Source organism: Talpa occidentalis, unplaced genomic scaffold (genome assembly GCF_014898055.3).
Source record: "Talpa occidentalis isolate TD23 unplaced genomic scaffold, MPIMG_talOcc4v2.1 talOcc4.3, whole genome shotgun sequence".
NCBI lineage: Eukaryota > Metazoa > Chordata > Mammalia > Eulipotyphla > Talpidae > Talpa > Talpa occidentalis.
The window spans coordinates 107,485,565-107,500,986 of NW_023603184.1; the positions used below are offsets into that span (position 1 = coordinate 107,485,565).

Genomic DNA, 15,422 nt, shown 5'->3' on the forward strand with positions numbered 1-15,422 from the left:
CTCTTGTTATGTATGTTGTTAAAAACAGAAACTTAAACCTAAAAGTGACATTCTAAGAGGAATTACCCTTTCTGTGTTAGTGAGAAACCCAAATAGGCTTTTTTGGCTCTGCATTTCTCAATAAGCTTTGCTTTATGTGCCTTTTTTTGTTGTTTGTTTGCTTTGGTGATTTAAAGCAACCCTTATTCTTTTATAGATGTCCTTTTGTAATTTGTGTTATCAGCTTCATTTCTATTTCATATATCCTTTTAGCTTGGGTCTCTCAACTTAATAAAATTATTTCAAATTATTTTTCTTTAATATAAAAAGTAGTTGTTTGCATGCAAAACTGGAAAATTCCCTCCTTGTCATCATAGTGTAGGGGAAATAACAGAGGCTTGGGTTTCAGTTTTGTCCTCATCTCTTCTAACTGTATGTCCTTGGTCAGAAGAGGGCAGTCAGAAGCAAGAGCTGGTTGTTCCGGGCCCTCTGGTCCCAGCTGCCTAATTCTGCCCCAGCAGCTGTCTTATAGCTTATCACTCGGGATGTTCTAAGGGTTATAGTTCAAAGATAGACCATGGTTTATTTTTAGAAACCACTAAAGGTATCTTTTTGGGATGTATGCTATACAACCTAGAATTATGAATAATTGATATTGTATATTATACCAAATACAGGAATAAATAGATGAACAGTCTTATTGAAATTGGTGTGAAGTCACTACAACTTCAGCTTTCCCCAGATTAAACACCTTAATCTCAGAACCTTGATCTTGTTTGCTTGGTGTGTAGTATTCCATTTTCCGTACATAAGTTGAAAGTTACATTAAGTTCACATTAATACAGAGGCAAATCAAATTCTGTATCCTTCCAGCCTACTTACTAGTCTTTTGATTTCAGATTCAAAAAGGGAAGGTCCATGGCAGCATCGATGTTGGGCTCTCTGTTATGTCAATTAAAAAGAAAGCTCGGAGAATAGACCTTGACACAGAAGAGCACATCTATCACTTGAAGGTGAAGTCACTTTCCAGCAGTTTCTCTGCCATGATCACTATCACTTACCTATACCATTGGTAACCAGGAGATTGGCTTCACCATTACCTTCTCTTGTTTACTGTTTTAGGTGAAATCCCAGGACTGGTTTGATGGATGGGTGTCCAAACTGCGCCATCATCGATTGTATCGGCAGAATGAAATTGTGAGATCCCCACGAGATGCTAGTTTTCACATATTTCCTTCAACTTCCACAGCTGAATCCTCACCAGCTGCCAATGTGTCTATGGTGGATGGGAAGGTATGACTTTGTTATATAAAAATAAGCCCAGAAATTGATTAAGAAATTATGCAGACATGAGGCTAGCTTTCATTTGACAAACGAGAAAGAGATTTGCTTTGTAAACTCATCCTCTGAAGACAACAGTGACATTTGGCATGCAAATCAATCATATATATAGATTTGGCAGAAATGTGGATCTCCAGGAGAATTAACAGTTACTTTTCTTTTCTATGAATGGACTACATCTTAATTTTATATGAGTTTGCTGGATTATAAGGAAGAAGAGTGAGCCTATGGATAATCAATATCTAGGAATCAATGTCTTCCTGGGTGGTAACAAGAAGACTGCAGGGTTTGGGAAATTGTTTTCTTTCCTTGAGCTGTAATAGATATATGACCTTGGAAGAGACCAGTGAATTTTTTCATGAAGTCACTGAAAGTGGGCAGGAGAATATGACAAGAGCCAGCCATTGTGAGGGTTGTGCACTGTGTTGAACTTTCTTTCACATCTAATCTTTCATTATAGCCAAATCTCAGAGACCATAAAATGTTTTTCCAGAAGTTCCATAGCCATTAAACAGCTGAGTCAAGATCTGAATCCTTATCTCTCTGTTTCCAAAATCAGTGTCCATTCCATAATACTGGGTACCAGACTGAAGGAGGCTGAAGTTATTCTTTGGTCTGTATTAAGATTTTGTTTTCTGTGTTACAGAAGAGCTGGGAGTGTTGTCTTTCAGAAATCAGAGTTATGACAACAGGCAGGGAGACAGCTGTTTCTGCCTTTGATTCAGTAATTGAGTTTTCTGGACCATAACCACAATGCACTGCCCAGGGGTGCTCCAGCTCCCACCTGGCACCTGATACTGAGAACAGAGTTGTTTGTTAATAAATGTTGGGTTCAAGAAAGTGAAGATTTTGCTTTTCTGTGTTTCCTTATTTATCAATATGTATATAATATATATGTATAGTGTGTGTGTATTCAAGTTTTCTTTGCAAGTAATTGAAAAAACTCATGGAGTAACTGCAAGACTAATAAAATAGTCTTATATTGTATTTCACAAGGGGCTCAAGCCTTACATTATTTCATCTGCTTGTAGCCTTGCCAGGACTTATTTCTCCTAAGAACAGGGTGTTGCGTTAACCCTAATACTAAACAGTTCTGAAATGAAAGAACAAACCAAGAGGTCAAGGGGTTAAAAAACACAAATGCTCAAGATTGTCCCCATGTTTCTCTGGGCCACCTGTTTTCACTGCAGGATAGAAGGAATCCCAGAGTTAGACCAATTAAACAAAAAATGCATCCAAGAGGATATTTTAAATATGTAAATATTTGTTGCTTTGGTTCTTTTAGCTTCTGCCTATATCTTTGACACAGGGTGTTGGTAAAAGATGTATTATTCTCATCCCTCAGGTTATTTATTAAATAACTTGGGTGATACCTGAGAATGGAGAGTTAAAACCAAATCCTCCCCAATGTTTATCTTAGATAAAGAAAACTCTTCAGCTTTGATTTTCAGAAAAGATCTACCACTCCAGTTACACGCAACATACCTCTAAGATCTAACTCAGTGAAAGATTTCCATTACATTTATCAAACTGCAGTGAAGAGGGAAAAGAGGTTTCTATCACTTGGGTTGCATTCTAAGTATCAAATTATGAGGCTCCTGACTGTTAATTGGTTTGTGGCCCTGTGTGGATGATAAATAAGTCTGGTTCTTTAAGTATATACATTGTTCATTTCATTGTGATTTAAAGGAGATACAATCAGTTGTAACTGAATATTAAAGTCAAATGTAGCCTTCTAAAATCATTTCAGCTTCTGAGAAAATGAGTTTCTGCTTTTTCTCTAAGTGTTTTTTTCTCTAAGTGCTCTCACCTTAGCACCTACACACTTTATACAACTTTATTTCACATAAAATCCCTTTAATGCAAAGTCTATGAGCCATTGATAATAACTTTCCAAGACTGCCTTTTTATGTATTATACTTTTCAATATGCATTTAAAGCATCACAAGGTTGTTTCTGGTGCGTGATGTATTTAGGCGTCACAAGTTGATGGTGAGACCTTGAGCTGATCATAAGGATGCAGTTGGAAAGGAAAGGCCTTCACTCACGAGGTAAGAGTGCTGCAGTAAGGACACGGGATCAAATGCAACTTACAGATTGTAACAGACTGGGAATTTGAGTTGATAGGTCCCTGAGAGTATAAGATAGAATATTCTGAGATGTTCTATCTTGTACATCCCCTTCATTGTCTACTAGAGACAATAGCTGAATGAGATTGTTGGTATTGTTTATGAATTTTGACTTCCCTAAGCACATAGCACATGTAGCCAAGATATTTCTTCCACATGTGGAGCAACCTTTCTTCTTCTCTTCTTCAGTGTCACATTGAGACTAATGGTATTTTTTAAATCACAGAAACAGGTTGTGTCTGCTTAGTGTAACCAGGCCCTCCGTCACTTTTTGTTCCTCGTAGGTGCAACAGAACAGCTTCCCATGGCAGTCCCCGTTACCCTGCAGCAGCAGCCTCCCTGCCACCTGTACCACCGGCCAGAGCAAAGTGGCAGCCTGGCTGCAGGACTCAGAAGAAATGGACAGGTGTGCAGAAGGTGAGTTCTGGCCCCACATGGGCCAGCAGAATAAGTGAAAGCAAACAACCCAGGAACATGTGGTGATTTGTGGGTGCTGTACTTTTACCCCACCCCACCCACAATCCCCTAGACTACTTCCACCTTCTCTTTTTCTTCCTTTTAGACTCCAGATCCTTCTCCTTCCAATGATTCGGGGTTCTTAGCTGTCAGTTCTTCTGCACCTTTGTGTTTAGTGAAATTTTTGGTTTTGCCCTTACCCTGACTTCCACCTGCTTCACCTTCTCACCTCATTTTATTACCAGTTCCCTTCTGGCCTTGCAGGGTCCTGGACCCTGAGGACAGCACACTCTGTCATGCTCCTTGACTCTGCGAGGACACTTGCACAGCTGCTGTTCTGCTGTTCTGTCTTGTCCATGGAGCAGAGTCTATTTCTTGACAAACTGGCAATAAACAGCAAAATTCCACTATATGGCATCCTGCAGACAGTTCCCTGTTAGTGGGCTTCCACTGTGGATCAGCTGTTGAATATTTAGAAGTGATACATGGTTCCCTCACTCGGCCATTTCTGAGCCTCTTAATCTACATAAACTTTCTCCTGCCTTTTAATTAGCCTGAGTACATTGATCCAAACTTGACCCACAGACTGTTTCTATCCAATGAAATGGTTTTCATTTGACCTTCAAAAATGAGAAAGACACAGATAACATAGAAAGTATTTCACAAGGCTAAGTTATTTAATTTTTAAAATTACTTTAGGTTGATGTTGAATCTAATTTTTCTTTTCATTAAAAATAAAATTGTGATTAAAATAAATGTTCAATTTTTATGTCCCCACTTGGAAAAATTAAAGTTTCATAATCTTCCTAACACTCTCCCCCTAATAAATATATATATATTTTTTGCACTACATGTGTGTGAACTCAGAGTGTGCAGCATTTTTATTAGCTCTTTACATATTGCGAACTCAATCTTTGCATGAAAATACGATTTTAAAAGGGATGCAATATTCATAACACATGTTTGGCTGATGTACCATTAAAACAGTTCTGTTGCATGTATTTGCAACACATACAGCTAATTAATTTGAGTATATTAACTTCCCTTTCCTAGAACACTGCAGGTACATGTCAGCAGCAGTTCAAGCCATTTCAACCTGTACTTCATCTTCCTCATTCATACACACCTCATGGCATTTAAACTGCTGCCTACGTTGCTGAAAAGATTAGGACCATCCACTGGACAAAATCCATTTGTCTGAAAAAATGAGTTGCCATTGACTTGGATGCCGAGAAGCCCCCCCATTTCACACCCCGCCCTTCCCAGGCCAGTAGGGCAGTGCCTTTGTCTCCCCCTGTGCTTCACAGCACTCTGTGGCCCATTCCCTGTGCTCTCAATCCAGCTGAGGGGGATCCTCCTCTTCCTCAACCTGTCTGCTCTATGTGTCCTCCATCCTGCTTTTCCAGTTTGCTTTGGGACTTAGTGCATAATTGTTTTATCTCTTGGAGATAACTAGGGTCTGTCTACTTCATTCTCCTGCTCTCTGGGGAATCTACTCCAGCTTCTACCCTGTAATTTGATTTTTAACTTTCTTGGTAGCAGGAGGGCATCTGAGTTTTGCTCTGTTCTCAGGCCTCGTCCCTGACCGGCTCTGCAGGACCTTTTCCAATGAGCCTCCTCCCTGAGGCCCCCTGAAGGTTCCCCTTTTCTCTGCTGCACCTCCTGTGCCTCTGATGTTCTCCTCTGGCCAACTTTGGCTGTGGATGTTCAAGATTCAGTCTTATGCTCCCTGCTGCAATAATAATAATTACAGTTTATTGGGTATGCATTATGGGCCAGGCACTGAGCTAATGCGCTTTACATATATAGTTTTATATAAATCTTCACCAAACTGTACCAAGTAGAAATTATGAACCATATTCTTTAAGATAGGGAAACCTAGCAATCCTCTCAACTCCATTTTACAGATGGTAATACTTTGGCACAGAGAAGTTAGTTCATTTTGACCAGGATCACACAACAAGATACAGAATTAAGTGGGCTGACTCCAGAGAAAATATTCGTATTCCTCTCAAAAAGACTGAAAACTCTTTAAACCTCAAAGTTCCATGGCGGGCTTGTGCTGCATTCCCACTGCCTCACCTGCTTTTGGCCCTTTCCTTGTATGAACTGTGTCTCAGCCCCCTCTCAGCTTCTCTGAGACCAAACTGTCTCTTCTGTGGAAATGGTTCCAGCTCCTGAACTTCTGTTTCTGTCCGAAACCTTGGTTATCTTTGGTCCTCCCACTCTATTCGTCTAGATGAGACTGAGTTCTGGGATTACTTTGAAAACTTTCCCCCTTCCCCTCTCTCACTACCATTCTTCTTGAATTCCCTTCCTTGTTTTCCCATTTCAGGCCCACATTTTTGCCCCATCATTGCACTGGTCACAGCTCCAGACTGGTTTTCTCACCCTTCGTCTCTTGCTCTACTGCTCCATTTCTCTTAAAGTCTCCTGGGTAATTACTATTCTTAGAAATGTTTGCAGCCCCTTGACAGACATTATTCTGTTGCACTCAGCTGTAAGATGTACATATTGCTACTATCCCAGCTTTGCAGATGAAGGGTGAAGTACAATTCATGGAAGTAAAGGAATTTGCCCAGGATTACACAATTGCCCTAGTAGAGAGGTTGGGACTCCAGCCAATTCATGTTTGACTACTCCAAGCCCAATATTTTTGTCCACTACATAAAGTTCCCTCAAGACTGACATTTCTTAAAATAGCTTTAGTGCAAAAGTCTCTTCCAGTGGTTCTCCATGGACTCTGGGGCTTTAGTCTAAACTACTTAGGTTAGCATATAATATGCAACTTTTAGCTTTCTGCCCCTACCCACGCTTTCAACCTTGCCTTCCAAAAATCCAATGAAACTTATTAACTATCTCCTGATCATATTTGCATATTCCCACCTCCCTGTCTTTGCATAGGTGTTCTTCCCAACCTGCAGGGCTCTTCACTTCTCCATCTTTTATTTTCCTAATCCTTTCAGTTGTTCCTCCAGTCCCACAAGACTCCACTCCACTTTTTACATTTGCTCTGATGACCTCAAACCTTAGTAATTCTTCCCTCCTACATTTCCACAGCACCTTTTTTTTTTTTTTTTTTTTTGGTCGTGATCATTTCATAGAGAGTCCTCAATATTGAGGCTGGCTGTATTTCAAAAGTTCATTATGTAATATCTTATTGAACTCCTACTTGACTTACAGTTTTAACTATAGGTGGGGGCTTACATCAGTTCAGATCTTCTCAAGTATGTAAAGGAACTGCTTGCCTCTTGGAGAGCATTTTTCCACCGTAGTATTCTATAAGCCATCTTCACATGCCAGCACACCTCATCATAACAGAGGGGTCCATAATAGTTTAAAATACAGCTTGTTGACTGTACTTTCTTTTAAAACCTAGCGGAAAATGCCATGAACTGATTACTGTATTCCTGTGTTTGGAACTACTAGGTACATACTGTCTTCTCTCTCTGTGGTACCTAAATGAAACAATGAGTAACTCTGAGTATACTAATAAAACCATACCATATTTGGATAACATGTTTCTTTCCGGAACAAGGTAGAGCATGATGAGAAAATAAGTAAACTGGTATGTATTTAGTGTTTAATTTTTCACTATTAAAGGAGATCTCAATAGTCCCTTCTTAGCATACTTTTTCCTTCTCTACCCAGTCTATAATTAGATTTAATATTTAATGGAATTCTGGAAATTCCCTTTACTAGAGGTATTTTTTATTATCTTAGGCAAGTCTTTATAATCCTTACAAATAGCCAGGCAATTAGGCAACCCGTGGACTCCTGCCAACGATTCCATTTTTTCCATATTTTAAATGAAAAAAATGACAAGGAATGATGTGGCTTGTTGTAGGAATATGATTAGAAATAGCCAGTTAGTACTCTGTGAAGACCATTTCTGGTTTTCATAGACCTTTCTCATCTATGATCTCAGTTTGTGGCCTAATTAGGAAAGTAAGAAGTAAATATTACTATCACCAGGCGAGGAAATTGAAACTAAGAAAGGTGAAGTGAATTGGTCTCCTGACTGTTTTGAGTCCTTTTTCTAATGAAGCTCTTTCACAAAATTTTGTTAAGGAAAAAAATGGTGGATGGTATCTTGATGGTTTTAAGCCCCAATTCCAGATTTCCATGCTACCTTCATAATACTTTTTGTATAACAGTCACAGTTATTAAGAAATATGAGTGACATATTTACTGTGTAGAATACTCAGTGGATAGATAATGTCAACTAATTTCCCAAGTAGCTGCTTAACTTGTGATTTACTTCTTTAAAAGGCAAAGTAAAATACAGCAACCTTTCTGGTTTTCTCCATTTTCTTCTTCTCTCGAACCCCTTCCTTCCTTCTTTGCACTATTTTCTCCCTCGTTTCTGCCCTTGTATCTTCTGTATGTCATACCCTTCTGAAACACTTTTCTCTTATTTATTTATTTATTTTTTTTTTTTTGCTGCAGCAACACTGTGTATGATTTAGTGATATAGGGCCAAACCCTTAGGTTGTAAGTTACCACACTACCAAAGCACCTGTAGTCCTCCATCATGATCCATTGTGCCCCCTCCCATTCTACTTTCCTTTGCCCCCTAGCCCTCTGGAAGCCTCAGTTCTACAGTCAGATTTCTAGAGCTTATTGTTGGTTTGCTTTTATCTGACTTTTTGTTTTCTTTCTCTATATTCTACATGAAAGTGACACCATCTCCAGTATTTGTCTTTCTCCTTCTGACTCATATTGCACAGCGCAATGCCCTCCAGCAAGATTTCATCCTTTTTTTTTTAAAGCTGAGATGTAGTCCATCGTGTATATACACCACATCTTCCTGATCCGCTCATCTGTCTTTAAGTACTTAGGTTATTTCTATAACTTGGCTCCTGTAAATAGCGCTGCAGTAACATAGGAGTGCTTATATACCTTTGAGTTAGTGTTTTAGCTTTCACTGGGTGGACACATGTCATTTCTGGCCTTTTTGATGTGGGGCATCCTCACAGGTGTGAGGGGGTATCTCATTGATTTGTAGGGGGAGGATGTGGAAGTGCAAGGGTGCTGCCTCCTCTGAAGATGGATGGGGGTGGAAGGGCACTGGCCTCTTCAGCACTCTCTTCCTCCCACTTCCCTGGGTTGCTCCTTGTCTAAGAAACTTAAAGACCATTGATGGCCAGGAGTTAGTTGGCCAAACAGCAAGCTGCACATTAACAGCCCACCAGGTTCCCCACTGAGCTGCTAAGAGGAGGGACCTATTGTGAATTGTTGCCCACTCTCCAAGGAGTGCACTGCCTCTGACCTATATAGACCTCCTTATAGTAGTTACCCTCTTAGTTCATACCCATCAAAAATGTCAAAAATCCCCAAGCATAAGTATCTATGATATTTACCCAACTAATCACTAGCCTTATTTAAGAGTGCTATTTTGCTGCCAGTGTCATCTTTGAGCAATTCAGATTTTTGAGATTTAATGAGAAACAGAAATTATATACATAAAATTTTTACCAACTGACCACAAAATAACCACTTTATAATATTGCAGATTTATAAATATGCAGTCTCTTCATAAACAATACACATGCAAAAGTCATCACATAACTGAGAGTCATGTTCTAAATATCAATATTTAGTAATTGAGTAATACTGATATCTTAATTTTCTTGACTATTTAATTTAACATGCAAAGGGTGAGTTTGTTTTAAAATTTTCTCTTTTCAAATACAGACAAAATATTTTTTAATCAGTCATTTGTTCATTCTAAACATTAATTCAGATAAAGTTGCATGCCCAAGAAATGCTGTTATCGCTGGCCCAGGGAATGCTTTAAGAATTTTTGGTTTTGTTTAACATGATGTGTCCAGTAGATTTTAATGAAATCACTCATTGTTAGTGAACCAAATTATAGATAAATATGTTTATTTGACTTTGTATTTTATATGTTCATGGACTTGACTTTACACCCAAATTCTAGGCAGCCACTTTATAAACTGCTTCAGGAGCAGGTGGACAGAATAAAGTCCTAAAAATAAAGTTGTGTAATATATAGCTGGAGTTCTCTTGGATGTGCTCGGTGTCACAGCCCCCCAAGCAGGCAGAGTGAGCACATCCATAGAGACTCAGATTTCAGTGGCTCTCTACACTAGGAGCTGTTAATTTGTAAGAAATCATCTAATAAATTATTGATGGTTTTATGGTTCTAAAGCAGAGATGAGTCTCTTATTTACCATTGTCATTATATAAATACAGATCTATCTAATCCTATTTGCCATCATGTGGATGGAATCATTTTTCTTGCCATCACCACAACTTCCTGACTAGTTCTCATATAATTTTATTTCTGACTTTTATTAGACCTTGCACACTGCCAGTCAAACCTTGTGGAACTTAGCAAACTCCTGCAAAATTTGGAAATACTTCAGAGAACTCAGTCAGCACCTAACTTCACTGATATGCAGGTAAGCATCTTATTGTTGCTGGTAAAGGTGCTTTGAAATATTAACTAATAATTTTTACTGGATTGTTCTATGACTATATATGGTAATTTTTAAAGGGAAATAACTGCAATACAGATTATCTTATATTGAATCTTGGTGTCATTGTGTTAAGTTGTCTCTTTTGGAATGTTTTATTACATTCCATTTATATATATATATAAACACAAACTAATTAAAGGAGATAAATATCTAAATCAGTCTTCCATGTTGGTTTTGTGTTAGAAATGACAAATTTGAAGATATAACTTTTGTGCTCTTAGAATTATCATCTTTTCGTGTAGAAAAATTGCTGATGGTCTCTAACACTCCTTTCATTTTGCAAAGCAGAAAAAAAGATATATTATAATTAAAGTACTGGCTCTGCTTTTAATGTCAGCTAAACGCCTTCTGTCCTGGCTGTTTTGCTTTAGGTGTCTAACAATGATTTCTTACTAACTTGCTATGCTCTCTTTATCTATACCTTTATCATTTGTGTGAATTTAATAAACCTTTGTTGCTTTTAACTATTTGTGTAATGTAGGCTAACTGTGTAGATATTTCAAAGAAAGACAAGCGAGTCACAAGACGATGGAGAACAAAAAGTGTCAGCAAAGATACAAAAATACAACTGCAGGTACAGACTTTATTTTTCCTTCATTCATATTTTTATATACTTAAGAAATATTTGTCTTTATATATCAGTTCATAGAAGTGAGAGTTAGAGAACAGCTTAAATGCTTGAAAGCCAATGCCTTTCTGACTCTTAACTAAAATAATGGGAAATCTGCTCTTTATATTCTAGCATATGTAAAAATAATTTTTAAATGATTAAAATCATTCAGTATGGCTATAAGTGGCATTTTCATTCTGACTTTTGAACTATTAAAATATATTTTCACATAAAATCAACTTAAAAATCTAAATTCAGTGGGTTATAATGAATACTCATAGGTCTTAAGAGAATCTTTTATGTTAGCTTTGTCCAAGCTTGAGTCTATCAATATAAGAATAAAGGCTGCAGTAGATTGGAAAACAACAAATCTAGGCTACAGTCTACTCACTCTGATTTCCTGGCTTTTTAATCTTGTGCATTTCTATAAAATTTCTGGACTTTTCATTTTTCTCCTGGGTAAAGTGATATAGAGCTAATAATCATCTTTGAATTCCCTTCCAATTCTAAAATTCTATGATTCTACAAAACTCAACATCATTTAATCTTCAACTATTACTCTAAGTATCTGAATCATTCAAGTCTTAATGGCCAATGCAAATTTTCTTGAATTATTTTAAATTATTTGAAATGAGTAGTGTTAAATTTTTAAAGTAAGATAATCTTCAGACTATGGTAATTACCTAAAATCTCTCATGTCATAAATCAGATTATTTTCAGTTCTTTAAACTAGTCTCACTAATACTCTGACCCTAACTGTAGCTTATGAAGAATTCTTGTCCTGAACAATCAAAATTAATCTTATGATTTTAACAAAAATTAAAATTAATCTTATGATTTTACTTTTTACACTGTAAATCAATTTGTATTATAATACAGAAGTAAAGGGAACTGCTTTTCAGAACTCTTCAGTGTCTTCTGACTAAAGAATACCTTTAATTCTGACTATATAACCCTCTTTGTGTTATAATTCTGAATGTGTAAATAACAAATTCTTCATTGCTTTGCTTGCTAATCTGGTATATTTGAAAATAAGTTTTTCTAAGCACTAAAGCGCCATTTTTTTAAATTTAGAATGTTCATGTTCTGTGAACACTATTTTTTGTGTTCTTTTATTCAGTATGTTTTTGTGTGTTTTCCCTTCTAGTCAGAAAATACTGGGGTGACATGTGTACCAAATGATTTCATAAGAAAATTACCTAAAATTGCTTTTGGCAGTTTCATTTGTCTTGTGCATGAGATTGTCAATTTTTTGGTTGCTATTTTTTTTAAGCATGGTATCTATCGTTATCATAGCCATGAAAAGAAAATCCATATAAATAAAACAATTGAAGAAGGGCCTCCCTGGTGATGCAAGCACTATGGTTAAGTCTCAGCACTATGAAGCTATCGGCAGCCACTGGTGATGATAGCACTATGGTTAAGTCTCAGCACTATGAAGCTATCGGCAGCCACTGCAGCATGAGTTCAATCCCCAGCCAGGGAGCTGAGCCACCTGGCACAGCAGACCTCTCCTGTCTCTCTTGCTGCTCCCCTCAGCAGTGTATTTCACTTGATCCACCTGTTCTGCTCCCCATCTGTCCTGGTGAATCCTCTTACCTGTTCCTTTGCCCCGCCTCTTATATGCATAAAATAAATAAAATGAATCTTAAAAAATATATATACCTGGATAGATATTATTTTGATCTTGTTTTAGTAGGCATGCCAGCAAACAGAATAGGTGGAATAGGAAGCATCTCAGCAAGTCTGGGTGAGGTGCCCCCGGCCCCTGGCTGCTGCTGAAGACCCTCCATGGTCCCTGTATCCCTCTGTTTTTCCTGACGGAAACAGAATCCAGCTCTGAATTGCCTACTCAGTGACTGGCTTTGCTTTTCTATATGAGGAGAGGTTATGAATATTTTTTTTGAGTCATCAAAAGAAATTGTTCAAAAAGCATGAAAATATTTTTAATTTGTACTACTGCCACATCTTTGGGTGGTTTGTTTTTAAATTTGTCTTTATACTGCTATGCTTTGTTTCTGTTTTGTCAATGAGGAACATAATTGCCTTTGTGATTCCAGTTTAATTATTTTTGAGGGAAGTTGAAATCTCATCCCCATACTCGATGAAGAATTTAGGCTTTCAAATGATAATTTAGTTCTAACTTCAAGTAGAAATAGACTTGTGGGGGGCGGTGATGGTAAGTAATCAGTGTCAGAGAAGCCCCCACTTCCACTTAACCTAGTAAAACAAAAGGTACTGTAGGGTGAATGTTGCAGAATTTTGACACCATCCCTGGACCTTTTCTGTTCCCTCAAACCAACAGGCTTTCAGCCTTAATAGGATGAGGCTTAATAGGATGCCCATTGTCTATTGCTGGGCAGTTACTTGAAATTTCTTTAACATGCACACTTGGGTGGAAAGCTTTAAAATCAATTAGGGATGCTGTGACCAATATAAATGTCATTACTCATCAGTATTTTACCTACAGAAGGCATAGCATTTATTTTTATGGTAGCGAGTTAAACATCCCTACCACCTTCTCCCACCCTAATAGATTTTTTCTTCCTGTTTAAAATGTTTCTTGGTCATAACAATCTTATCTGATGGTGCCAACTATTTGTTTTAAGACCCATAATCATCTCACTACTTGAACCACCTTCTCTGATGGTCATTGTAGCAGCCGACTTGAGAGGCTTTTGTAGTGAGTGGCTTATTTTTCTTCCTCTCCAGTGTTTGAAACATCCAGTCCACTGCAGTTTGTAAAGGGGCCTAGACTTCTGATGTTGGTGCGGTAGTGGTTGTTACTGCTGTTGTTGTTGACGCTGTTTCATTGAATTTTGCATTCAGTATTGTATAGTAGTCATTTTGAAATAATTGCAAAATAGATCATTTGAAAAATGGGCCTCAGGAAAGTAAAAATGAAGAGCATGTTATACTGGCTATTTCCTTGTGTGTCCTTTTGTAGGTTAGATTCGACTTTGATTTGAATGTGAAACTAAATTTTGGATGTCTGTGTTCATCTTTTTATTGGAAGTCAGTGGGAAGCTCACCCCAGAAATCATCGTTTAACTCACCGAAGGCAGCATTTGATCTAGAGGGCTCTGTGGTGATTGCAATTTAGAAAAGGGCTTCCTGTTTCTGAAACTTCAAAATTCTGGTTCCAACAGAAATTTCAACATCATCATTATGCAGTAATATTTTGTGTTTTAAATGAGTAAGAAGGCAAGGAGGGAATAGTTTTTAAAGGGTTACTATAGAAGAGAGCTGTTGCTAACAAATTAAATACTCGGTTCCTAGATGTTAATCAAGAATGAGGAGTAGTAACAAATAAGGAGTAGTTGATGAAATGGCCGGATGACATCCATGTGTAGCTATCCTAGACCTCACAGATACTCAAATCACACTGAAGGGTAAAAGTCCTTTTATTTTTTAACATATATTAAACATAAAGGATTTTGTGTAGAAGGTTTTGTGGAAAACAGATTATATATGTATAACAAACATAAATGCAGATTTATGAAGCTGAAGAAAAATATGAATGAAATTTGGAAACATTGTAGAGAAATGGCAGTATCACAATTAATTTTTTGTTGTTGCTCTTCAAAAAAAAAGCTAAAGCAGCTTTACTGTTTTTTTCCTGAATCTGTACTGATAGGTGATTCTAAGAACATTTCAGTTCATTGGAATTGAAACTATGGCTCATAATTCTGAAGAGTCAGAATCTGTCAAAGGGAAACAGAGTTAGGTGGTTAGAAGGAAATGTCTTTCTCCTTTAATCCAGTTCACCAAAGAGGAAAAACCCTCTAGGATTCTGCTACTAGTTCACGTATGGGTGCCAGACACTAAATGAAACCTCTGCTTTCATTTTTTATAGTCGATTTTTGTAAACATTATCCCACCACAGTGAGGAACTTGAGAGCTTTTTCTTATGCTATGGGGACTGATTTCTTCCTTGGAAAATTCTTCGGCTGGAAAATTCCAACATCTTCCCTAATGTTGAATCCCAGAGAGATTTACAATATGGGAATAAATTGGAAATTGAAGGTTTCCCGGTACCCTTAGCCTTACTTTTCCCTCCCAGTAAGAGAGAAAAAAGTTCTGTCTCACTAACAGGAGACTCTTTACAACTTCTTCATTTTAGCCTGTTGTGCATTGTTTTATTGAGTCACTTTTTCCTGAACTTATTTTTTCTTTGCTTCCATTTGTCGAATGTCTTGTGCCTTCATATAAAGTGATATTGCATGAATAAAAGAGTAGGTACCTTTATTTTACCGTAAAATCACAAGCTATTATTCATCAATTCATAGCTTTCCATCCCCTTTTGGGCTGGGGGTTACAATCAGCAAGTACACTTAAGTGTTTGGGTCAATCAGCTTTTCTCACAGCATAAATGCCCCTTCAAGCTCATTTCAGGGTAAA

The 15,422-nt window shown here is 37.5% G+C and overlaps 1 protein-coding gene across 10 annotated transcripts in view; it reads left to right on the forward strand.

Moving 5' to 3' along the window:
• OSBPL6 (oxysterol binding protein like 6) overlaps positions 1-15,422 on the forward strand; it is a 192,927-nt gene that overhangs the window by 134,586 nt on the left and 42,919 nt on the right. For 8 of the 10 annotated variants that reach the window (XM_037523617.2, XM_037523618.2, XM_054699881.1 and 5 more), the window contains 5 exons: positions 879-992; positions 1,102-1,272; positions 3,734-3,866; positions 10,230-10,333; positions 10,893-10,985. In XM_037523617.2, the coding sequence (XP_037379514.1) occupies positions 879-992; positions 1,102-1,272; positions 3,734-3,866; positions 10,230-10,333; positions 10,893-10,985 (615 nt within the window). The remainder of the gene's footprint in view (positions 1-878; positions 993-1,101; positions 1,273-3,733; positions 3,867-10,229; positions 10,334-10,892; positions 10,986-15,422) is intronic. The other 2 variants (XM_037523623.2, XM_037523624.2) reach the window with 1 other exon arrangement.